A 25,686-nucleotide genomic window follows, 5' to 3' on the forward strand; every position below is an offset into this window, starting at 1 on the left:
CACATTTCAGCTCCTCCACTCCAGGGCTTAGGCCAGGCTGGGCTGCACCCACCATGGTTTGGGGACCAGTGTTCTCACCTGAGCAGGTAATGCAGGAGACACCCTCAGCACTGAGGTTGTATTTCAGGTCCAGCAGCACCTGGATGTTTGTGTCTGGCCGGAACAAGACTGGAGCACGGCTGGCGGGATGGAGGCGGCTGGCAAAGAATATGGACAGGAGCAAAACAAGGAGAAAGAGCCCTGCAAGGAGAAACCTGGGTAAGTGTAGGACCCTACATGCACTTCACACTACAGGCATGTGGTAGGAAGATGGTATTTTCAGCTGGAAAAAGAACAGCCACTAAAGCACACTGGCAGCTGGGCTTTCTTGTAATAAGCTCCATGCCTGGAAAAAACTCCAGCGGGATTTGCCACTTTAGATCTGAGTAAGAAAGGGATGGCAAAGTCCCTTAGGGACTGACTGTTCTGGGAGCACTCTTCCACTTGTGTTAGAAGTCATTTACCATGTCCCTTTTTTCACCTCTTGTCACTAACAATTAAGGCTTGGACACTGATTGAAATGTCAAACCCTCTAAAACCCACGTAGATGCAACTCGCCTCCTTTCTTACCCACAATCACCCATCTGCTCTTCACTGCAGACCACAGCACCCAGTGCTCCAGCAGCTCTTGCAGATGAGTTATCAAGTGACCCTGCTTCCTCTTCTCTGCAGAGAGCTGCAGATTTTCTGGCATCACAGACACCAAGGGGACATCCCCCATTTCCAGGGAGACTAGAATAGAGAGAAATCAAAAGCAGTCTCAGTGTCATGAGTGTCTCTCAGAGCTCTCTGCTCTCCTTTATCATATCTTCTGCAAGGTGTTGTACAACTCACTTAAGTTAAAGGGATGGAGCAAGACCCTGGCAGAGGCAGTGACTCCAGGATGTTTTAAGAAGCATCTTTGCCAAGTCACTGCCATGCAACAGCTACACATTTAAATCCATAGCCCTGTCCAAATCTATGCTTCAGGCAATTCCTTGCTCTGCCAAAACCCACGAACACTGTCCATAAGGTCACAGGGACACTGCACGCTTCTGGGGCCAAGCAAAATTTGTCCCTGTCCCACTGAATATGTCTTACTGCTAATTACACACAGCTGACCTCTTCCTGACTGCAGCCTGGCTCCTCCCTGATTCTCTAATCTCCAGATCAGGGATGCCAAGGGAACTGCTCCCTTCTCTGAATGAGAAGTGGGCACTTGCTGTAGTGAGATGAAGCATGCCTGGCACACTGTACAGCCAAACCTACAATCCATGCTTGGGCAGCGACTGGAACAAGCTGCTTTGCTTCTTCACAGTTCCCTGATGCCCAGGAGCCCTGAGGAAAACATTCTGCTGTTTGCAGGGAAGAGAGGGATTATTTCCATACATCACCACTGCATGTGGCTCTGGCATACTAAGGAGAACTCTTGCAGCACAGAGCCAGAGCTTCTCTGCCTGCCTGTCAAAGGCATCTCAGAGCCTTCTCTGCAGCAAGGGCTCTGCCCATGCCATGGAACTGATTTAGTTATCTCCAGTTTCAGTTTGCTTCTAGGCCTGAAAGATACTCACTGCCCTGACCACTGCTGTTGGGGGTTTTAAAAGGAAGATATTTCAGCAACTTTTAAAAGCCAAGTACAAGAGAGCACGACCCTGTAAGCACTTTTTCTTGGGATCAGGGCTGGACGGATTATCTCCTAACAACAACAGATAGGGAATTTCTGGGCTTCTTTTCTAGATTGCTTATGTGATATCAGGCAGGTCACTGCCCTCCTCACACCATGATAAAGGAGCTGCTCTAGGGGCTGGTGCTGGAGAGCAACAGCGTTCTTTCTCCTGCTTCCCAAATGCAGTGCTCCAAATGGCAGGGAAGAAGGGAAAACTTCACTCCACGAGCTGTCCTGGTGTTACAGATTAGATGTTCCGTGGCTACATCCACATCACAATCAGTGATTCCAGACAGAAAGCAGACTACAGTGGACCCAAGAGAATTAGCAGAGTAGTTAAGAAAGCATGCACTGACACCCACTGAAGATCCCAAAGCAAACTTAGAAAGAATACTGAGTTCTGACTCCTACAACCTCACAATGGCACCATCTCCAGCTTAAAATTTGGGAACTGAGGCAAGGACCAGTGTCAGGGGTAGGGAGAACTGCAGGATGAGGAGGGCAGGGTGATCCCCCTAAAGGCACCGAGGGGCAGACACATACCAGGCTCCTCCTCCACGCTGAGCAGCGGGATGTCATCGTCAAGGTAGGGAAGGGTCTCTCGGCCTGCTCTGGAGGTTGTGTCTGAGGCAATGAAGAGATCTTCAGCCAGGTGCAAGGCACTCTTTTTGGTGCACTTCTGACTGCAGCTGGATTCAGACAGGAAAGGAGACAAAGGCAAGAGTTTTAAGCCACATATCCTGTGAAGAGTAACCAGTGGGCTCCTTCAGAGGCAAGGAGCACAGCAACAACCTGCTCCAATTATTTGGAAAGACAACAGGCAGTGCCAGGAGCAAATTCCATTGCTAAGTGCTGAGAGGGCAAGGGCTGGGCTGGATACACAGAGCAGGGCTGAGCCCTGGACACTGGGTGCTGAGTGATGGGAGTTTGAGCAGTTCATCCCCCTGCTAATGAATAAAATCAGGCCAGGTCATCTGCAGTGCTAAAGAGCAGGGGAAGAGGAAATGTGCTGACATTCAAACACAAATCTCCACTTGTGCTCACAGGCAGGAGCAATGGTGATCTGTCTGCCTTGCAGGGCTTTTGTCTCCACCAATTGAAGGTTTAGCTGTGCATTAAATGCTCCACAACAAATGGTCCAATGCTCCATGGGATTCAACCAAGAGGATTGACTGAGAGAGAATGAGACTGGGATTTGACCCTTCCATTTTGCTCCAATCTGGAATGGCAGAACTTAAATTCCCCTTCTGTCAGAGCCAAAGCCAAGCTGCCCAAGGGAAATGAGGATAACTGAGATGACAGGGAAGGAATTTGCAAACCTCCTTGACTGCAAATTCCACAAGCTTCCCACCCACAGGCTCCAGAGCTCACCTGGCTTGGCAGGAGCTCTCTAATGGGGACACAAAAAGGGTCCATATTCCAAGAGCAGCTGGCATGGTGAAGAGCACAGCTACCCAGCAGCAGGACACAATCAGTGACATGAAGAGTCCAAAGTCATGCACAGCTGGGATCTACATGAAGAGAGAGAACACAGGGTTGGGATCAACTGGGGCAGGATTGCTGGAGAGACAGCAGGCAAGGAAGAGATGTCTGGAGGAACCTGAGAATAACACATGCTGACCTCAGTCACGACAATCAGCAAACCTGGCAGGTAAAGCACTGAGACAGAGCCTGTTTTATCAGTGGCACAGAAGTATTTCCTTGGATACCCCACCACCTTACAGGGCTGTAAGAGACAGCCCTGTAAGAAGCAGCTCTGGCAGCCCACTGCTGAAGGAGAGGACAGATGGGGTTGGCAGGTTCCTGAAATGGAAACCCCAAATCCCAAAGGTGCAGGGTACCTGAGAGAAGATGTTGGCAGCATATGCTGCAGCTGTGGTCAGGGAGGTGAAGAAGGTGGCCTTCCCTGCTGTCTGCACAGTGTGGATCATGCGCAGTCGCAGGTCCTTGAGGTGGGTGGCTTGGCGGTAGGTGTTGACAAAAACAAAGACATCATCAACTCCTGGAAAAAGACAGCAGAGATATTGATACTCTGCCCACACGAGTGATACCTGCTAAAAATCTGATTTCCCCCTTGACATTTGACCTGCAGATATTAAACTTACAGGTAATGGAAAAGGGCCTGAAAATTCAATCTGCCTTTGCCACCATCACCTTCTCCTCTCCTGCAGACAGAAGGCAGGGCAAGGCAGCACAGGTAAAGCACAGGCTTTGAGTAAAGATGAGCTTACCAATCCCCACGATGACAAAGGCAGCCACACCATTGAGTATACCCAGATACTGGATCCCAAAGACGACGTGGTACAGGAACAGAGCCACCAGGCAGCTTAGCCCAATGCTGGCAATGCCAAAGAATGACAGAAACACTACAGCAGAAAAGAAACACGGAAAAAATAGTATATCTGGCCACCCGCAGGAGAACAGACATCTCCCACCCGCCCTGTTAGGATACTGGCTCCCATGGGTGTGTTGGTGACAAGAGAACAGCTCAGGGCTGCAGGAGTACTGCTTGCAGACTCTTTACCATGAGACTCATGCAAAAAATTAAATCACATTTATGCCAGTGTTAGCAAGATGGGCATCTGCATCTTATTCCTCATCTCCTGGGAGCCTTTCCCTCACCCTGCCCATAAATCTCAGCTCTGAGGAATCAGACTGGCTTGCCCTTCTGCATGCTGCTGTGCCACACTGGTGCCAGGGCATCAGAGTCTCTCCTTGGCTCTCACAGACACAGAGAGACATGGCACATTTGGATCTGTGTTAGAACAGGGTAGCTGCGACTCCGGCCTACCTGAGCAGGAAGTGAGGATGTAGACCAAGACAGCTATGCAGCTACTGCTGATGAAGGCCAGCAACATGTCATTGTTGAAAGTCCTCCTCACTTCATAGTCAAACAAATCTGTCCCTCCATACAGCACCTGGACTTTGCTAGGGTGGGAAGATAGGAAAGAAGAAGAAGAGTTGAGCACAAAAGGAGCAGACCCAGGTGGTTTAAAGCACAGCATCTCCTCCAGAGCCAAAGGAGGTCACTGCTCTAATAACCTGGCAGTTCTCTGAGAAAACAGCACTGAGAGCAGGTTGAACAAAGTTGCTGCTGGAGGTGAAATTCACACAGGGAAGGAGAAAAATAAAGAGCAGGTCGAATACTTTTAAAATTCCTCCACTGCATGGTGGTTCTTAGGTACTAATAGACAGTTCCTGGAGCCTTCAAAAACAATCCCATCTGGAATCCTAATCACTGCTTATTATATGAGCACAGTGGATGCAGGCAGAGTGAGACCTTAATCAGAAACCATATGATTTACCAGCTTCTGCCTCTGGAAGCAGGCTCAGAGCAGAAGTAATCCAACATAATTTAACCAGGACTACAATAATGCTGCACCATAGGAGGCTATTAGGGATCTGAGCTTTGGAACTGAGCCTTGGCCTCAGTTCCCTTTTGGCTTGTCAGAATCACAACCTGCTTTCCCAGCCCATTGCTGAGAATGCTCCATGGCTGCCTGCATTCCAACCTGCCTTTGAAGATCAGCATCCCTTCACTCTGGGAAGTTCTGAGACTAAGGGCAACAGAAAGCTGGAGTCTAAGAAGGTACAGAGACTGGGATGCACAGCCTTCTGTCAGCTGCCTGAGTACTGGGATGCTCTTTTAGCCCTCTTAGCTCTATTTTATCATCTCTCTCTCACAAGCACTGAGCAAAGCTCTGCTCAACCAAGTCATACAGACCTGGTGGTGAAGAAAGCCTGCACTTCCTGAAACTTATCCTGCCCTGAAACTCCCCTCCCCACCTCTCTGAGCAAAAAGCAAAGTTAGAATTGGATCCACGGGTTGAGCAGCCTTGAGTAAAGACCATTTCATCCCCTGCATCTGACCAGTGGTGGCCAAATTCAGAGCAGGAAGGCAGTTCTGTTTGAGCCAGTGGAACTGGATTTGTAAGATGGAAGCAAAAAGATCCAATGCCAGGCGAGGAGTCGGTGGAAAAGCAGGCAGTAGATTCAAACTTTGTCCCCTTTCCATTGTCTCTGTTGGTGTCTCTGGCATGTTGCTGCAGTAGGAAGTGGCAGTAAAGGGGAGCCTATGAGTAGTTTTCCGCCACATGCTCCCCACCATCATTCACAACTCCATGCCTGAGCCCAGCTTCAATGGAGATGCTCTTTCTCCTTCATCTGGAATATTATGCCATGGCCACTGTTCAAGTCTGACCAGTAGTCCAAGCTAGCATGTCAAGCCTTCTGTGCCTGGTGCCTTCCCAGTGAAGCCAAATGGAACACGGCTATCGGAGTGGAACAGGCACGTCTGCCCTGGCGTGAACCTTAAGGCAGAGCTTTTGCCCTGAAAGGTCTATTCCATCCTCTGCCCTTTGGCACTCCCACCTGCCCTGCCTGCACACAGCCTCACCTGGTGGACTGCTTGGCCAGCATGGCCACGTAGGTGATGACAAAGTTCTGGAACTTGCGGCGCTGCTCCTCCCAGCGATCCTCCACCGAGTAGTAGTTGGGCAGCGGCGCCCCAAAGAGGATCTCACTCCGCAGCAGGGAGCTCTTCCTGTTCTCAGCAGACAGGCCCTCATCTACATACCAGTAGAATTCGGGGTGGGTCATGGCCAGCTCCAAGGACCCTGCAGGAGAAAGCAGTGCCACTTTTGTTAGGTGCTGCTTAATTGTCTTGGTGAGGCACAGGGTCTAGTCTGCCACAGGGAAACTGGGAGACATCCTGCCCTTCCTCAGAGTGACGCTGACTGCTGCAGCCTTCCAGAGAGCAAGGAGGGCCAGGGAAACCTGGATTGCAACGGCTCTCATCCTATTTCTCTTCTGTGACTGCTTGTGTGTCTGCCCATGTGCACTTCCCCATCATGGACACATCTTCCACCTGACTGACCTGAACCACAGCACCCCCAGCCAACAACACCCTGATCAATACTCCCACTGCTGGATGCTCTTCCTTCTCTTACACGGGGACAATATTTTCTCCATTATACTTGGAAGCACAAGAACTAAACAATGTCCATGGAAGAGCAGTCCTGGCTCTGCAGTGACCTGGTACCTCTGCCATCTGATGGTGCGAGGGATGCAGAGATGGAGGCACTCAGCTAGTTCTTACCAAGAGACGCTGCCTATCTATTCCCAAAATCCAGTTCCCTAGAGTTTGTACCAGAAAGAGCAGAAAATATGCTCTTTCCTGTTTTGGTAGCAGAACTGTTACTGGAACAGATGGACTTAATTCTTTGCTTGCTCCCCCTGCATGGGTCCTGCACAGCTACCCTCTGCAGCCTGGCTTGGGAGACAGATGGAGGGTACATCCCACAGCCACATCACACCCACAGACCCCTCATGAGTCACCTCTTTGTCACGACCCAGAGCCTCTGTTCTACTAGAGCTGCACAGTACAGGGTACAGAGCTGGGAGGAGGAGGCAGGGCCTTTCTCCTCCTCTCCTTGTAGGAGCCTTTCTAGTTGGTGACTCACAAGCTGCCAGAACAGCCCACAGACCTCTTTAATCTGCTCTGTAGTGCAGGGAAGCTCATCCCTACTGTCTTTTCAAGCCCTGGCATTGCCCTAGTTAACCACAGCCATCTACAGAGGACAAGGGTCAGTAGAAGACATCTGTACCATGCAGGACACCCCCTCAATTGCCTGTGGGGGTCTGTGTGACCTGTGACTGGAGGTGCAGGGTTGAAAAGGGGCCTTGGTGCAGAAAAGACAATTCCTCAAGGCACAGCCCAACAGCATCTTCCTCTCCATACAAGGCAATCACTCATTTGAACCTGAACCTGATGAGAGGCATTCCCTGAGGATGCCAGCCCTTGCCCATGGCCCTCAGCTCACCTTGGATGTCAGCAAGATCTTGTCCCATGCCATCATAGTAGATCTTCCCTCCTCTCTCCGTGGGGAAGAAGTAGGTCATGAGGGAGCTGGGAGGGGAGCAGTAGGAGTAAGAACCCAGGGGCAGGTCCTTCAAGACCTCGTGGGGCTTCCAGCAGAACTCCCGGAAGCGAGGGTGGTCCATGATCTTGCGCTCAACCTCATGGATGGTGACCAGGCGCTCAGTGGTGAAGATGTTGTTCTCAGAGTCCCCCCGGGCCAGAAAGATGAGCTCAATGCGCCAGTGAGCGTGCGTCTGTGTGTTGGCACTGATGTAAGTGCTGGAGTAGTCCCAGCGTGGGGCTCCTCTCCCGATCCGGGAGCTCTGGTTTCCTGTGCTCAGGTGGGCCTGGGGCTGCAGGGAGCTCATCCTGACCTCGGCGGGGCTGCGCTTGACCCGCGCGCTGACCCCAAGATGGGAAGCGTTGAGGTGAAGCTGCTGGAGCTGCTCGAAGATGAGCCTCTGCAGGGTTTCTGAGGTAAAGTCAGCCAGGTCCCGGCGGTTCCTCCCCCATGACCCAAACTGGGATTTGAGGGCCAAGGCGAGGGCATCGAAGCGCTGCGAGGACTCGTGGTTGCGGATCTCAAAAGCGTTGTAGGAGATGTCGATATCCAGGGCAGGGCAGTGGAGGAACATGACAACAGCAAGCACAGCAGGGATGGCACAGCCCAGGAAAAGTATGAGGCCAGCACAGTACGGGTTGGTAAACACCCAGCCAACAATATTCCAGAAGCCAGACACAGGCAGTGTGACACACAGGGGCCTGACCCTGCACGGGCTTTTCCCACACAGCAGAGCACCCTCTCGCCTCTTCCGGGAGCTGAAGGCTACCTCTTCATCTTCCTCCTCTAGCCAGGCGTCCTGTAACAATGGGTCATCCTCTGTGTCCATGTCCAGCACCTGCATACACATAGAAAAGAGCAGTCAGGCCAGCATGGCTGCGAATCCACAGACTCACAGCAGCAGAGCCAGGACAGAGGCACACTCCAGTTCCCTCAGGAGGAAAGCATCACTCCTTCCAAACCCCACAGACCTGCTACAGCCACTGAAACAACAGGCTTGCCATGAGGTATCCCACACTCTGCCTGGCAGAGGAACCAGAGAGGGAGAAGTTCAAGTGACAGTCCCAGCGCCCAGTGCTGTGGCAGAGGAAGGCTCTGCATGGCTCCAGGAGCACCAGGCATGGACACTGCAGGGATTCACAGTATGCTGCTCACACTGCAGCAGCAGGAACATTTAATTAGCTAACCTGGTTCCCACAGCCAGGAATGGTTCATGCTACCAGATACAAAACGCAAGGGAGCGTTATCCTCCTCTCTTTAGAGCTGACAATGATTTCCCCCAGCTATTTATAGCAGCGTTCATCTTTCCCACGAGGTGTGCATGTGCGTGCACACAGAGCCAGAAGCACACACACCCACACCTGCAGATGCACACTTGCACACATCAACCCCTCTGAGAACTCACTGTGACCCTGCTCTAGCTCCTGACGGGATATCCACTGACAGCATGGGAAGGGAAAGGGTTGAACAACCTGCCGTCCTTCCTTCCACTCCTGCAGGATATTGTTAGTGCAGTGCATTTTTCCCATTCCTACAGAACAACCAGGAACAAAAAGCAGTTACTGCTTTCATGGAACGAAGGAGGAAATCCTCCCTGATCAGCCCAGACCTGGCCAGGAAAGAAAGGGATAATCCCTGGGAGGTGCTCTCCTTAGCAGGGGTTTCCCAGGTTCCCAGACTTGCCCTCTGTGTCTCACAGTGGCCTTCCAAGGCAGGGATCCACAGGTGGTGGTCCCTCAGAGCAAAGTCCTGACCCTGTAAGTGTCACTCTCTTTTCTGGCTCCAGGCAGCAAAGGCAGTAGCCCCTGTCACTGAATGGATGAATCAACAGGTTCAGTTTGTTACCTGACCCTGGGAGTTGAAAGCAATTTACACACAGGCCAGAAAAAAATTTACGAGCTTTGTTCCTTACCAGTGTTTCTATTTTAACAGCCTTTATATCAGCAGGAAGATAAATGGCCCATACCTCTTAACTCTACATCCTCAGAAGGCCACGGAGCTGCATGAACTTGGACCAAGAGGAAAAGCAGTGGGACAAAAATGCTCCCTGAGAGAGGAGCAAAGCAGCAAGGATCACAGCAACCTCTCCGGCTCTGGCCAGTCTGAGCAATGCCAGTGGTTTTGCTCACAGAGAGCTCACGGGATCCACAGCAGCTCCCATGGGATCCAGTCTGGCCTGGACAGCATCTGTGCATGTCTGGGAAGGGTGTTCCCCTCATCACAGAACCTGTGGAGAACAGGGAACCTCTGAGCTCCATCCCCCTGCTCTGGCCCACACCAAGGAAAGCAGGAATGTTCATCAGTGCCTTTAATCTGGAACTGGTCTTGTCTCAGAGCACCCCACTCTTCCTGTCAGGGTGAGAGCAGGGGCTGTCCCAGCCCCTCACCCTGGTTAGGCTCGTACAGTGGCTCACTCACCTCAGGCAAGACTGTGGAGACTGTGCAGGACAAATGAGCCTCCTGCTCTGCCATCTCAGTACAAAAACAGACAGGTACCACTGCTGGCAGATGGCCACAACCCCTCTCCTGCCAGACCTTCAACCCTCAGCAGGCTGAGAAATAGGGTGAAGCCAGGACAGCTCACAAAACTCTTCTGTGTTGTTGCCCCCTTCACATGAAGGGCTGAGACAGAAAGAGGAAAACACAGGGGGAGAGTGTGTGTGTGTGTGTGTGTGTGTGTGTGTGTGTGTGTGTGTGTGTGTTTAATCCTCTGGAAAGGTTAGGAGTAATCTAGCTTGTTTGAGACTCTTTTACAGAGATTTCTTTAATATTCAGAATGCATAATCCTAAACAACCAAGAAGTGCCTGAAAGTTTCCCTGAATACACTGTGTGAGCCCTTGGCACTGGGGCAAAGCCAAGAGTGTGAAAATGATGCTGCCCAGGACAGGCACTGGACTGCAGGAACTGCTCAGCTTCATGGGAACACAGACCCACCTACTCTTGTGTTGTCGCTTGCAGCGCCTTATTTGTGTCATGACAGGGAGGAGCCTTTCTGCAAATTAATCCTCTCCTGGACGATTCTTACTACAGTCCTGCCTTCTGCCTCACACTCTACTCCCAAACACAGCCATAATCCCATCCACGATGACAAGATCTGTGTCCAAAGCCTGCTGGCATGCCAGCCCCCCAAACACAGCACCTTGTCAGCACCAGCTCACCCCACACTGCTCACCTTCGCCAGGCATCCTCAGCACACCCTTGGCTGCTGTGTGACCTCCATCCATCACTCAGCTGGCAAGGACTGTTATCCTTCAGCCTCTAAGGGACAGCCAAGCTACAACTCCAGCTCACGTTAGTGCAGATTGATGCTGCAGGAACTCAGGTGTAAACCTCACTCATCCCACTTGGGCAGGTTGCTGTGTACCTGCAGTTACCTCCCCTCCACCTCTGACTTTTCTCCCACTGGCCTGGGCTCTCCTTCAACAGAATGGAGTTACTGTGAGATCTGAACATGTATATGTATTCTCTCTTCAGAAAGAGAGGTAAAGAGCCATAACCATTTCCCATTTTATTGAATTACGGAGGAGAAGGAGGGAAAAGACTCTTATCCTGAGACAGAAGAGCCTGCATGTGACAAGAAAGGGAAATGAGGGAGAGCAACATAATAGTAAGGCAGCAGAAAAGGGATCACACCATCTCCTTTCTTAACCAAGAGCTAAATCCTCAACTCGAGGATGGGATCAGATTTCAGGCATCTCCTGACTTTTCCATCAATTGTCACGGTGACTGCAAAGCCCAGCTCATAACACATGGGCATCTATAATGTCTGGTGACCAACATGTATTTAGCTGCAGACTGGCAGAAATTCTGGCACTGGTGTGAACTCCAGCACAGAAATTTCTGAAGAAGCCCCTATATACACTCACATGAGAACTGAGTCAGGGAAGGATCAAGATTTGGTCTGGGACAGAGGCAAGGGCAGCACGGGTGGCACCTGGGCTGTCCCCAGCAGTGCCAGTCTCCCTCTGCACAAGGGACGTGCCTGCACCCACAGCTCTGAACGCCCCTCAGGAGAGCTGATTCAGCTCCAAAGCCAGACATGCCACACTTAGCACCGCCCTTGGCACTCATATGGCTTTGCCACCTTCCTCAGACCCTGCCTGGGTCAGGATGAAAGCCTATCCAACCCAAAACATGGCAAATGGAATTGGCAGGGGAGATAAATCCTCAAATCATCCAGAAGGGGATTGAAATGCATTTTTTCTGCTTGAATTTTACTTGGGGGCTGGCCTGTTTTCCCTCCATCACTTCTCATACTATCCAGAGACTCCCAGCACTGAATCATGGCCCAATTACTTTTCCAGCTCCAGGATATACACAGAAAAGTTAATCCTACAGCCTTCATTAAAGCTCTGCCTCACTTGTGTGCAAGCTTAGCCTGAGCCAGGTTGAAAGAGGCAGAGGACTGGAGCACTCCTTGGAGCCCTGGGTCTGTTTCTTTAGAGAAGAGGCACTGATTCAGCTGGTTTGAGTAGGCATTTAGATTTCTTGGGCTTCCCTCTGCTATTTCCAAAGCAAACAGACTTCCTGCAGGCAGGATCCAGCTCAAACCCCAACAGCCCCAGAGGGATTGTCACTCACTTGCACCTCAGCCAGGAAAAACACCCATGCAACTCCCACAAGACAGTTTTCAGTGACATCGAGGATAGAAGAAAGTCATTGGCAAGTTGGAGAGAAGCAGTGACAGATGAGGAAACTAATTACACCCGACCTGACTAATTAATGCTGACTTTCACGTTAAAAACTCCTCACTAGTGTTCCATTTCAATTACCCAGTTGTTCCTTCCCACAGGAAAAAGGAAGCCTGGCGCAACAGCAAGCTAGAAAGAAAAAAAGAAAGAAAGCTTGAAACTAGAAAGGAGGGAAAGACAATTTCTGTAATATAGGAGATTCTCATTGACAAAATAAACGAACTTCACACTCGTTTCTCCCATGGGCAGAGCTTTCAGAGCAGAGCTAGCAGTTCTGTATTCCTATTTGTATTCCTGAAACCTCCTCGCGTTTCTACCAAAGGCAGCTTTAGGCCCCTTTGATAGCTAGATGAAGTTCCTGTAAGAGGGAGGGAAATAGCCTTTGTGCTTCCAAATCATCCTAAGAGCACCCAGATCCTGCTGAAAGCCACAGAGCTGCACACAGCTCTGGCCACGTAGAACAACTGGAGGGACAATTTTAATGTACCACACCAAAGCAGAGTTCCACAGGAGCATCAGGACACAGCATCACAGCCTCGCTCTACACTTGAATCACTGAGACTAATCCAGAAGCCGAATTTTAAAGCACAGCCAAGAAGGGCTTCCTCAGGTCCCCGTTCTCCCTTATCAACACAGCTATCACCGAGTGCATGGACTCCCTTTGCCAGTGTAGAGTACCTTTCATCAATTGTTCAACAAAACAATAGGGAGAATTGGATATGAGTTTCCTTTAATTGGAGATCTGACTTTCCTAAGTCTTGCACTCCTGGGAAAGTAAAGCAGGCCCTGGACACCTGACCCTGAATCTCCTTCTCAAAATATTGACTTAATTCAGCCACACACCAGAACCTGCACCTGAGGATACAGCACAGACAGAACCTGTGCCAGTGGGATACGAGCCCAGAGATGCACAAGAGCACTGCTTTGATCTGCTGGCTGAGCTGGCTCCACCTTTAGTAGTTAAGCAGGTTCATTTTCCCAGTTGCAAGCACAACACAACAACAAGGCTTTAATCTATTTTCTTTCTGTGTGCTTTGCACTTCCCTTTCCACTTGCTTTAAATCCTTCAGTAAGATGCAGAAAAACCAGATGCAGACTGCTTTAAATCCTTTAGTAAGATGCAGAAAAGCCAGACCCAGATTGCTTTAAATCCTTTAGTAAGATGCAGAAAAACACTGCCAGACCCCAGGCACTTTGCAGATCAGAATGATATCAGAATGCTCCAGCAGCACAGAACTCTTGGAATTACAGTGTAATTATATAAATATGTGTTTACTGGGAAAAAAGTTCAACAAAATTATTTTACATATATATATATATATAGATAGATAGATAGATAGATAGATAGATAGATATAGATATAGATATATATAAAAGCTCTACAGTCTATAATTCCACTTGCCCACAGAAAGCAAGACCATAGACAGGGCTGTATATAGGAAAGGTGATTACCTGATCTCAAACTTTAGGAAATCAAGCACGGGCATATGCACCCTCATCTCTTACTGAGGTGCTCCCTTCCACTGCTGACTGTTCCACCCCTCTTCCACCTTACAGGAACTTTTATACCCTGGCAGCTGGAAACAGAAGGATCAATGAGCTTAAGTGATTAGGTTCAATGATCTTTTCCAACCTAAATGATCCTACTATCTCTCGACCAGCTTTCAGACTGGACAAAGGCTGCTCAGGGCACTCTCAGCCTACCAGGCCGAGGAGGATCTTCTGCATGCATCTGCCTGCTATTCCAGGCCCTGACACTGATTAGATCTACTCATAATTGCATGCCAAAAACAGTGTGGAAAGATCAGCTGCAAAGTCAAGCACTCACCAGTCAGGAAATTCAGGGCCAACACGGCATTTTTAATTTGTCCCTCTTTTGTAAACGCTCTGCAGTGTAGTTTTGCTTCCAAGTTCAGTGTCCAAGGCAAGGACTCTGGCTTCTACCAGTGCATGTGATGGATGATGCTCCCCAAACCCAGCAGTTATTCACTACCCTGTTCTCTCCTCATCATTCAGTGTGTGGTCTCATGCCTCATTTCCTGCACGCCGCTCATGCCTGGCTCACAGGCAGAATTTTTAATTTCCTCGTGAGCTTTTTAACACTGCCTGTCACGACAGAGTCTGAGGGCTGAACTGAATCTTCTCCCAGCATCACAGAGAAGGAGGGGGTGGTACAGTCTGCATCTGACAGATGCTGGAGCTCAGGAGATGAAGGAAGAAGTAGACATTTATTTTGGGTGCCTAGTTAGACACAAGATACCAAAACTTTTTGAGGGCAAAAATGGGGCTGCATGCAACAAACCACAAACTCTGCTGTGTTCTGCAGGTACAATTTGAGCTGTATCATCAAACATAACCATCACTGTGCAACATAACCTTTATGCTGGTGAGGGAAATCCAACCTCCACAATGAGAGCCAAATTCACGCCATAGGCGCTACTAAAAAGAACCCAATACATTGCCCCAGAACACATGCTTTAAAGTACTGGAACTGGCACTTTCCAAAGGTAAGATCTGCTAACATCAAACCCTGCACATTTACTGCCCTGACATCCTGGGATTGCTGCAGAGGTTTACCTGCACGAGCACTTTGCTAACATGCTTGTCACTGCCAAAGAAAGTTAATTTCCTGATAAAATAATTTGCTTCTGGTTATTGTAACTAATGATTGTAGGTGTCAGAAGCAGCATCTGGGTTATAATCTCACAAAACACGCCTCGCAGCCTTGTGCCATGTTTACTACTCAAGTTACTTGCTTGTGCTGATGATAAGCTCTGCTGTCACTCAGGCATCTGGCACTTCCAGGTTTCTACAAACAGGCACCAAGCAAGCTGAGGCACTGATATGCTTCAGACATGATTTACCTAACCGCTACAAAAATTACTTAGATTTAGTCTGAACCCCAGCCAGTTGCTGCTGCTGCTAAGTAAAGGCAATACTTCTGGCTGAGCTGGGTGCCTTGACAGATTTCAAAAGCACCCTGGATCCCACCTGCCAGAGCCCAAAGGAACAAGCTTGTCAAAGGTATGTGGATTCCCACACTCCAGCACCTACCCCTAAGCACCTGTGCTCAGAGCAAAGCCTTTATGGATCATTAAACACAAACACAGAAGGCACAATGTGCCTTGTTCAAAAGACTCCTGGGATTCCCCTTCACAAGGAAACACAGGCTATTTTTGCAAAGACATTTGTAAATTGATTTTCAAAGGGACTCACTCTGCAGCCCTGTGTGGATATGGAACTGTGTCTGGCCCATTTGGCTGCCACAAACCAGGGCCTTGCATTACCATCCCACCAAGTATCACTCCAGGAAGGAATGTCAGACCACAGAAGGGAACCATCCATTCCCAAGCCAATGGAATAAACTACCAACCCCAAAGCTTGTGTGCTGCTGTTTTATAGACACACTCCAGCTTTACACATCACTGACACCCTGAAGAGGAGAGCCAGATCCTGCCGGCAGTCCCTACCAGCCATTCATTATTCTACCCCGTGCTCTGCCTCCGCACTTTACGTTAACCACCGGGATTGATACCACTCTGTGCCCAGCTGCAGGACTCCTGCGCAGACTCTGACACCTCTCCCCACATCCACCCCTTGCAGTGGGAGCAAGGACACAGACAAGGGCTGGCTGTGCAGCCTCATCCATGTGAAGTTCTCCAGCAACACCCTGCTGGGGTGCACACCACTTCTGGGACTGATCAATCAAAACACCCTCTTCTAAAAGGCTCATCTCCACATTATTCATCTAAGCTGCTAGTTCATCGCTGAGAAGGAGGAGGAGGAAAACTTCTTCCTCACCCTCCATCTGAGAGCTGCTTCTCTCAGCAGCTCAAGCAGCAGAGGAGGCTTTGCTGGCTGTGGTTCTGTGGGCAGCAATATGAGAGGTAAGGCAGGAATTCCAGCCTGTGCTGCCAGACCCTCGCCAACCACAGCACAGGAGCTGTTTCAGCTCCAGCTCTTGCCACTCCAACTTAAAAAGTACAATGAGTTTAAAAGAAAATGTTACAAGTGCTCCACCTGAAGAGTGCACTTAACCAGCTCTGCTCATTGTGCTCTGACCTTCCAGAAAGAGGAGGAACAGGCACAAAATCCCATCTGCAGGTGTTGAGTCATGCAGGTCAGTGTCTCACTCCAGATGCCACCCATTTAGATCTAATGGATCTAAAGGTCTTATTTTTCACTGCTACAATTTACTGACATCAGAAAATGCCAGATTTGGAAGAGGAAGGTTGAAAGGCTGCAACCTGTGGTGAGGACCCAGCTCCCATGGTATTTTCAGTCACATTCACTTTTTCAGCAGGGCTTTGCACACACCAGCATGAGAGGACTGGGGGATCTGTAGCACTCTCCCAAATGAGGGAGCAGCAGGAATACTGAAATACTCGTGCACCTTTCAGCCCCATGCACTGAGCTGAGCTCATCTGTGGCACAGACACTGCCTCCCATTTCTCAGAATGTGAGGGTGAATTCTGGGGGAAATTGATCCTGACAGTCACTGCAACTGAGTGAGAATAACTGCAGCAAACCATGCTTTATAGTGATCCATGGAAAACTTACTACTGGATCAGGAGGGACTCACAAAGCAGCTGACTGACTTTCAGCAGCCTGAAAAGTGGGATCTGAGCAGGTGTCTTTCTTACCTACCACAATTCTCTCTTTCTTCCAAGCAGATGCAGATACCTGCTCTCCTCCCATGGAAACCCAGTGCTTGTGGCATTAGATTAATTAGCACTGCTATTTCATCTTCCAAGAATCAGTGAGAAATCTGGAAGCAGATTAGGGTGCAATATCCAGAGGCTGAAGAGTCTCTAGTGCCACACAGCTCACTGCTCCGGAGCAGGACCTGGCCAAGCACAAGGTTTTTTCAGAACAGAAGAAAAACTTCTTGAGGGGAAGATGTGGAGACAAGACAAGCTGCCTCAGTGCCTGAGCAGCAGGTCGGCAGATCCCCTGCCAGTACAACGAGTTAAAGCTTACTGCCAGCTGCACCAGCCATGCAGAAACTCACATTAAATATTACTACAGCTCAATGAGCACAGACCATTAGCAGAGGAGGGGGCAGGGTCTCAGAATAAGCAAACAGGCTTTAATGACACATTCATCTCAGAGGAAGTCCAGGATGCTTCCAAATACAAACAAGAGACACCATGAGCTGCTTCCTGTTAGTTACTGTGCAAGGGAAGGAAATGTTGTTTGCAACAGCTCCCAGAAGCTGCCAAAGAAGCCACGTCTCTAGGATAGATTCAGGCCACCAGAACTGAGCTGAGACAGCAGGAATGTCCCTCCTCTCTGCTCTCTTCTCCTCCCTTCCAGCACAGACCTTGGAGCTCTGTGATCTGCAGCAGTTCAGGAAGAGGCAAACATCAGCATTGTCCTTATTCCCCTTCTACCACCAAAGATGCAGAGATCCACAGCCACAGGAGCTGCTCGTGAGTGGCAACCAGCCAAGCCAAAGGGACAAGAACTGCCGCCTGGAAGGATCAAAGCATTTCAGCCAATTGTTCCCAGTTCCTTACTGCACCCCACACTTTCAGACAGATGTTCACAGGCTGAGATGCTACTTGTGCTACCTCTAAGGACCAAGTCCTGCAGTTAAAACACAAAAACAAAAGAAATATTTGTGGCTCTACTGTTAGTTTTTCCAGCTTTCCTGAGGCAAAGCACATCATCTGCTCTGAACTTTTCTCCTATTTTGGAGTTTGAGACTTCCATCCTTTCACAATGTGCCTTGTTCAAAAGACTCCTGGGATTCCCCTTCACAAGGAAACACGGGCTATTTTTGCAAAGACATTTGTAAATTGATTTTCAAAGGGACTCACTCTGCAGCCCTGTGTGGATGCAGAACAGTGTCTGGCCCTTTGGAAACCAGGCTGTTGGCTGAGCACAAGAGGAAAGTCACTGCAGGCACTTCCCAAATCAGCCAAAGAAATGGAAATTGGCAAACAGTACCGGGATCTGCAACATAACAAATAAATGAGCATGTAGGCAGGTTGGTGTACATGCAGGAACGAATTTAGCTGCATATAAACCAAGATTTGGATCCAGAAGGAATTATCTCCCCTATAACAAATCAGAAATTCAAGAGACTGCAAGAGGTCTGTAAAGGAAATGTCATCAAAATCTTATTTGTCTGCTACTTACAGAGGAGCTCTCTGTTATTGGAATCTAAACAAGGCCAGATGCTTTCCTGTGCCACTTACACATAGACCCATGCTATGAACTCTGCAATTAATGTGAGGAAACTTGCAGCAAGGAATTGGTTCCAGACAGCAGATTTACAGGAGTGAAGCTTTGCTGCTTTGGCGTAAGCACTGCCACAGGGGATGAAACATTTACCTGCTGATATATCTTGTTTCCAGTTGTTGTAGACTGGTGTTTTATAGCTCCCTACAATGCTGCAGCTTTTTGGCCACGCTCCGTGCCACAAGTACACTGACACCAGAGACAAGCATGAAATGGACCGAAGACCACCACAGACCACAGCTCAGCTGCCCACTTGGTGCCCATCTCTGAGCCCTGTGGGAAGGGACAGAGCTGAGATGCAAGGCTCAGGATGGGGAGAAAGAGAAAGGATGGCTTTGGACGTAAAATTCGGTTTGGATGTGGAAAGAAATGGCTTGCAGCACATACATCAGATTGTGAGACACTTCACTGAGAAACACATCCAGAGACTGGACACTCTGGATGTCCAGTCCAAAGCACTGACAGGTGCTCTGTGGGTCCTGAAGAAGCCCAGCCTGCAATGCCCAGAGCACTGGAAGGAGCAGTTTCAGCATGGTCCAAGAACTAGTCTGAGCTTTCAGGCAAAATAAATTTAGCTTTAAAAACAAGCTGATGTCTATATTGTCCAGGCTCCCAGTTTAACTGAAGCCCATTGTGTTACTGAGTCACTTTCATGCTCCTGTGGGACTGTCCAGCTCCCCATTTCAACTCAGCTATAAAAATTGGCTTGGAGATTAAACCTGGTGCCTGCGTTTTAGCTGGAGAGCAAGTGGGAGGGTGTGCAACGCAGGAGGTAGAGGGAAAGCAGTGACAGTGGAAATACGAAGACACGGGATTTGACCAGGTTTGATTTATAAGCAGGAGTCAGGGTTGCTTTGGGCATTTCTCAAACATATTTAAAACACTCGATTGGGTTCTAGTTCAAACCCCAGACTGCAGCCCCATCTTCTCCAGTAATTCATTTCCCTGGTTAAAAGGAGGAACAGAGAGAGCATTTTTTGGATTCAGGGAATCAAGTGTGCTGCATGCGCAGCAGTATCCCAAGCAGTAGAAGGGTTAGATGTTGTTTTGTGGGGTTTTTTTTCCAAATTGTCTCCAAAGATTTTAATACAGGTCAAAAGCAGTTCATTCTCAGCTCCTGGATGTAACACAGAGTCAAGAAACAAGTCAACATCCCCCTAGGAGCAAAGAGTACTTTGTGCATCGTATGTCAGAGATCACATAAACCCTTTGCAAACACCTCTCAAATCCAATTCCCTATTCCTCTAGGGAAATAGATAGGATTATATGCAAGTTCATAAATGAATTAAGCAAGGTTCCACATCTCTGATGGAATTAATCTATTACTTTTGTTGACTTTCACAGAAGCTAAACACAGACCTAACATCATTCAGCTTTAGTTGCCAAATGAGGAGCAGCAGTGGTACCTACAACTCCATTTATCAGTGACCCAGAGACCCTGTGACTTGCTAGCCCAACATCAGCCCAGTGAGCTCAGAGTAAAACTAGAGATCTCCCAGAACACTCCTCTTTGTTCGAGCCAAAGAGATTTCTGCTATGCAAAAGACAGGAAGAAAGTCTGTGGCAGCATCAGACAGGATGCCCTGAAGCCCAAATAAGCTTATTCATGTAATTAGCTCAGCAGGTAGATCCCAGGTAACATTCCCAGTAATAAACGCAAAGTGACTTCACTGACATGACTGCAAATGAGAGGCAGCTGCAGAACCAGGCCCCAAAAGCAACAGCATTCACACCTTCAAGTCCAGGCAGAAAAATGATGCCCCCCTCTAAATTTCCCCCATAAAGCAGCAGAGAGTCAAGGCCAGCAGCAGTTGAAGAATCAGATGACTGCCAGTGTGTCTTTCAACGCCTTTAAACACACTGGCCTCTCCCCTTTCTCCACGATTTATGAAACATGAACTGCCTTCTATTCAGGAGAAGCTGTTCTGTATTAACAGAGCTTGGCAAAGATCAGGAAGTAACTGTGCCAACTTTCAAGCCTGCTGCCTTTAAGGCAGATGGCAGGGAAAATATCCCAGCCTTGTCCCCCAAACCACTTCTCCCAGCAAGCAGAGAGAACTCAAAAACAGGAAAAAAGGGTGAGGTATCTGTGAAGCCCTACTTTCAGTGCAAGGAGACAGCCTCTGCCGTGGGTGTGCTTGTCTCCCCACGGGAGAGCAAAGCCGGTGGCACTGCCAGAATCTGCAGGCTCAGAACAAAGGCACAGGTTACACTGGATTTTTTGTATATTGAGTTACAACCAGAAGGAGATGTCCTGCCCCTCCAAGTCGATGATGCTACCGTCATGAAAAAAAAGAAAAAAAAAAATCAGCACTACTAGTGGCTCTGCTGAATTGAACTTTTATGGGAAAGTAAACGCCTCTGGAGCAGCTGGAAGGACAGAATTCCCAGGTGCTACAGACCCACACCTGAAAATAAGAGCTGCAGGTGCAGAGCATCCTCTGGTTCCCACCAGCTCTGCCATTCCCACATCAGCTCTTCCAGGGGCAGTTGCATTCCCTGGGGGTTCAATTCACCCCGGGAAGGAGGATCACACTCAGCTGCTGGCAGAGCAGCCACAAGTGGACTCCTGGCTGAGTGTCCAGTCCTGCTGTCCAGTCCAATCCCTATCACAGGCAATTGCCTTTTTCTTGCGGAAGGAGGGCACCATTCCTGGCTCTAAGCAACCCAAATTAAACCTTTTTGTGTCTGTATTTTCTTCTGTTAATGGCGTGGCACTCCAGTTATTAATCTTTTCTGGTTTTCAATACTATAGAAGCGTGAAACCATAGCCGCGCTCAGACCTCAGGAAGCTTCCCTTAGGTGCTGCAGAGGACGGATAATGACAGTGTAACAGGCAAGAGAGTCATAAATAACATTCAGCTGGGTGCTAATGCAGACAGTTGTAGCTCACGCCTGAAGCACACTGCTATCAATGAGACAATTTACAAACTCACACACAGTTAAGCTTTGCTGAAAGTATCCTGGACGGGGGTCAATGGAAAGTCTTTTGCTGACTTCACCTAGAGGTGGATTAAGCACTTAACTCTTACACTGTCTCCTCCACACTCCTGAATTATTCATTACGGGCCAGACACTGCAATCCATACTCACACTGCGCTTAATCTGTCCTTTAAATTGACTCGCATTAGTCTGAGTCACAGGCAGCACAGCCTTTAACAGTGTCACAGAATGCAGCAGAGCTGTGCACGGAACGAGGAGAAATGCTCTGAAAGAGGAGAGGGAGGCAGGATCCAGCCCTGGGCAAAGCATCGGTAAGGACACACCTGAGAGAAAATTCACCCTGCTAAAGCTACAACAAGATGAACAAACTCAGGTAAACCTGTGTGAAAAGAATCATTGAAAGAGACAGCCCACTCTGCGGTAGCACGGGGGGAGATTAAGCGAGTTCTAGAAACTAATATTTCATTGCCCAACTTCATTACGAGATTTAAAACATTCCCGGGCCCCCGGCCACACATTCAGGGAGCTGCAGGAGAGTTTTCACACACGCCTCGTGGGGCCTGCTCATCTCTCTAAAGAGACAGAAACGGCCAGGGGTGTGCAAAGGAAGAAGGCAAAGGACATCTTCTGCTTTTCCTGACTGGCACAAAAGCAATAAAAAGTGCACAGGAGGAGGTAAGAAGCACGGACACCCGGTAGAAACTCCCTTCTCCACCAAGCTCGCAGTAACCGGGCCCTCAGGGCACAGGACTTGCTCTGATCCTGAAATCCCCTCCAGCTGTTCAAACCGCAGATAAACTCGCATCACAGGAGAGCCGATCACCTGTAACTTTCACCACTAAACCCAAATCTGTAGTCTGATACCACCAAACAGAGAATGGATTTAAAAAAACAAGCCAATCAGGTAAGTAAAAGGAGAAATATTTTGCGCTACACTGAGAAATATAACGGGATCTGATTTTTTAGAACTAACTAATCTGTTCAGTTCTCATTTGTGTTCGTGGTTGATAAGATTACAGGATTAAACCAATTGTATGCTAAATACTTTGGTGCTGAAGAGAGTCCTGCCAGGATTTACTGCATGTTGGCATGCACAGAGACCACAGCAGCATTACCCGGGACTCACAGAAGGACCTGTTCAAACTTCAGAAATAAAAATCACAGCTTATCCAGATCTTCCATATGCACCAGGGTATGAACTTCTATCCTGCTCCAGTTTCACTCAAGCTTATTTATTAAGTACTCACACCCAACAGGCAAGTCTTTGTATAAGCAGCACTTATCTCAGAGCACTGGCATCAGGAGAGGATTACGGATGTGCAGTGGCTTTTTTAGATGCAGAATGTTAACGCCGTGTGCATACCCTCTCCCTGTACCAAACCAAAATGCACCCATCCTACCACTCTCATGTGATTTGATTACATACAAACACCTCACAGCCACCCCATAAACTCCTGCAAAATACAGCTTGTTAACCACACTTCATCTGCAGATCAGAAATGACAGATACAGAAAGGGTCAGAGTTCTCCTGTAACTTAACCTCTCCTTCTGTTGGTGTGACAGAGGCATTTGCAATGTTTAATTCATTAATGCTGAAAAAATACAAGATCTTGGGAGGCACAGCCAAGGACGCACTAGGCACTGAGAGAATTTTTAGCACCTAGCAAACACATTTTCCCCGAACATCTGAAAACTAGCAGCAATTTCATCAGTGTGAAATCCCTCATTTGTGAGCCCCCAAATTACACAGAGCCAGTCAGATATTCCCACCTGGACTCCCTGTAAGTGCCCTATTCTATGGTAAGGAGACTATGGCAACAAGGGTGTTTGTGAACACAGCTAAAAACACTACACTATAGCCGGTGAGGGAAATCTGGACAGAGTATCAGTGACTTCAGCTTGTGTTTGGGGTTGTGGTTTGGAGTTTCTTTCTACCCCTAAGGATGAATTTGCCCTGTACGTTGCAGAAACTGAATCACAGTCGTCACCACTGTGGGCAATTGGAGATTGGATGATGCTGATGCTTCTTCCCAAATGCCAGTCCAGTTCTCACACATTACACCGTTACACACTGCTCTGGGCCATTGGTCCCTTAGATTTCCCCTTGTGCCTCTAGGTGAAAGGGACACAAACACTGATGGGTAGTTTCCCCTTGAATCATTTTCCTGTTAGACAAGCATTCCCTCTCTGTAGAGGAGCATCTTCCCCATGGGAATACTGCAGGTATTCACAGGGGCAGCAGGAAGAAAGGAAGAATGGATCTTATATCATATTAAGCATTTCCATTCCATCTTTGTTGTCTTTTTCACTAGCTCAGTTCTGGTTTATTCCAGGCTTAGGGAATCAAGCTATAAGGCTCCAAGGGGAAAAGAGACTAGCTTGATGAGTCTAACATCTAAAGATGAATCCAGGGTGATAAAAGAGGTGTAGCTATTGAAACATCTCCTTTCAATACAGCTGTTGTGTTGCTAGGCTTCCATCTAGACACACAGTCTAAAAGAGCAATTAAAGGGAGCTGATGCTGTGGATTCTATCTTTATCAACACTTTACTGGTGAGAAAAAGGGGAAAATATTGTCCCCAAGCAAAGTTGCTCTGGTAAGAACAGACAGCTAGTTTCAAAACCTTACACAAATTTTCATGGGGAATTTGTTTTTAAAAGCCTGAGATTCTAGGGCAGCAGATTTTATGTGTATCAGGATGTGGCTTTGTGGGCAAAGAGTCTGTGTGTTTATCATTTGAATTGCTCTTCTAAAGCACAAGTCCTCACCCCACTTCACTAGTCTGTCTTGTCACAGCAGACAAGGGCATGCATCAGCCTTGTTTTAAAGGAACTTATTTGTTTGTGTATTGCATTAAACACTAGCAGACTCTGCACAGCTGTCAAAACACTATTCTAATAATTGCATAAGCGAAGGTTGTTAACCAGCACGCTGCCGTGCCTGTGAACAAAACAAAGGTGCAGGCGACACAGGATACAGCAGCAAGATCCCACACATGCCTGAGGGACTGGCCACTTCCAGCTTACCCTGTCCAGCCTGGAGTTTTCCAGTTACACTCAGCTCCCAGTCTCACAAGTGCAGTAGCACCCAGCCCCGCTCTTTCGGCTGGGTCATCACATCACTAAGGAAAAAACAGAAGAGATCCTTTCCTCCAGGACAGTGGCTGTTTTACTGGCACATCTTTGGAGGCCACCTGAATGGCAAGAGCCGTATAGACCAAGCTGAGTTGGGACTGTTGCTAAGCAATGAAATGTCCTTATTAAGTGGTGCGGTGTTTTTGGACTGGAAAAGTCCATTTCTACATGAGCTGGTATAAAACAGGAAGGTTACCTTACATGTACTAGTTACATGATGCTCTTTATATCTTTTGGACACACAGCAGATGCGGATCCTGCCTGGCTGGACCTGCTAACACCACTGAGTACGGTCAACACCTCAGTGACTCTGCCAAGCCTCCGTGCAGCCAGGGACACAAAGCTCCTCAGTTCTGGCACCCAACTTTTCCCCCAGGAGAGCAGCCCTGCTGCAGGCGCAGCTCAATCAGCTCATTATAGAGGCAGCCTCCCGGGAAACGATCTCCCTGTGCATATTCATGAACTATCCAGAGCTTCCAGGGAGAGTTGGCTAAACACACAACCGAGGGATTTAGCTGCTGAATTCCCAGGGGGAAAGAAAAAAGGGAAAGGGGAAGAAGAAGGAAAAAAAAAAAAGGGGGGGGGGGGGGGGAAGGAAAAAAAGGCAAGCACGATTGCAAGCGGCGTTGTCTCTAAGCACTGCGGGACCCGGGAGCCCGACCGACACCCCGGGCTAACCCCTCGGGCAGAGCCGAGCGCTGAGGGCCGGCGGCGGAGACGGCACGACAACAGACAGACAGCTGTGCTGAGACCCCCGGGGCCGCGGAGCGCATCACTCACCTCCGCCCCGGCGGGCTCGCAGCGATGCCGGGCAGCGCCGGCTCCCGCCGTACCGGTGCTCGCTGCAGCGGCGTGCGGCCGTGCCGGTCCCGCAGCCCTGCCCCGGCCCCGCCGCCGCTTTTTGATGCCGCTCCGCCGAGCGCCGCGGGCGGAAGGGCGGGCGGGCGAGCGGCAGCGCCCGGCGCTGCGCCGCGGAGCTGAGCGGAGTGGTGCGGTGCGGTGCGGAGCTCCGGGGCTGCGGCCGCCCCGCCGGGCTGCGGGCGGCGCTGTGGCCGCGCTATAAA

At 49.1% G+C, this 25,686-nt stretch overlaps 1 protein-coding gene across 2 annotated transcripts in view; it reads right to left on the minus strand.

Moving 5' to 3' along the window:
- Positions 1–25,452, minus strand: part of DISP3 (dispatched RND transporter family member 3) — a 38,455-nt gene extending 13,003 nt beyond the window's left edge. The window contains exons 1-10 of one of the 2 annotated variants that reach the window (XM_066203092.1): positions 25,403–25,452; positions 7,507–8,443; positions 6,081–6,300; positions 4,476–4,612; positions 3,916–4,050; positions 3,526–3,686; positions 3,056–3,195; positions 2,228–2,373; positions 610–771; positions 79–240 (exon numbers count right to left, since the gene is read on the minus strand). In XM_066203092.1, the coding sequence (XP_066059189.1) occupies positions 79–240; positions 610–771; positions 2,228–2,373; positions 3,056–3,195; positions 3,526–3,686; positions 3,916–4,050; positions 4,476–4,612; positions 6,081–6,300; positions 7,507–8,434 (2,191 nt within the window). In that variant the 5' untranslated portion in view covers positions 8,435–8,443; positions 25,403–25,452. Of the gene's footprint in view, positions 1–78; positions 241–609; positions 772–2,227; positions 2,374–3,055; positions 3,196–3,525; positions 3,687–3,915; positions 4,051–4,475; positions 4,613–6,080; positions 6,301–7,506; positions 8,456–25,402 lie in introns of those variants that run through there. The other variant, XM_066203091.1, reaches the window with a different exon arrangement.
- Positions 25,453–25,686: the final 234 nt, after the last annotated feature.

The sequence above is a fragment of the Chamaea fasciata genome, unplaced genomic scaffold (genome assembly GCF_029207755.1).
Source record: "Chamaea fasciata isolate MVZ Bird 193981 ecotype frontalis unplaced genomic scaffold, bChaFas1.0.hap1 SCAF_23, whole genome shotgun sequence".
NCBI classification, from domain to species: Eukaryota; Metazoa; Chordata; class Aves; order Passeriformes; family Sylviidae; genus Chamaea; species Chamaea fasciata.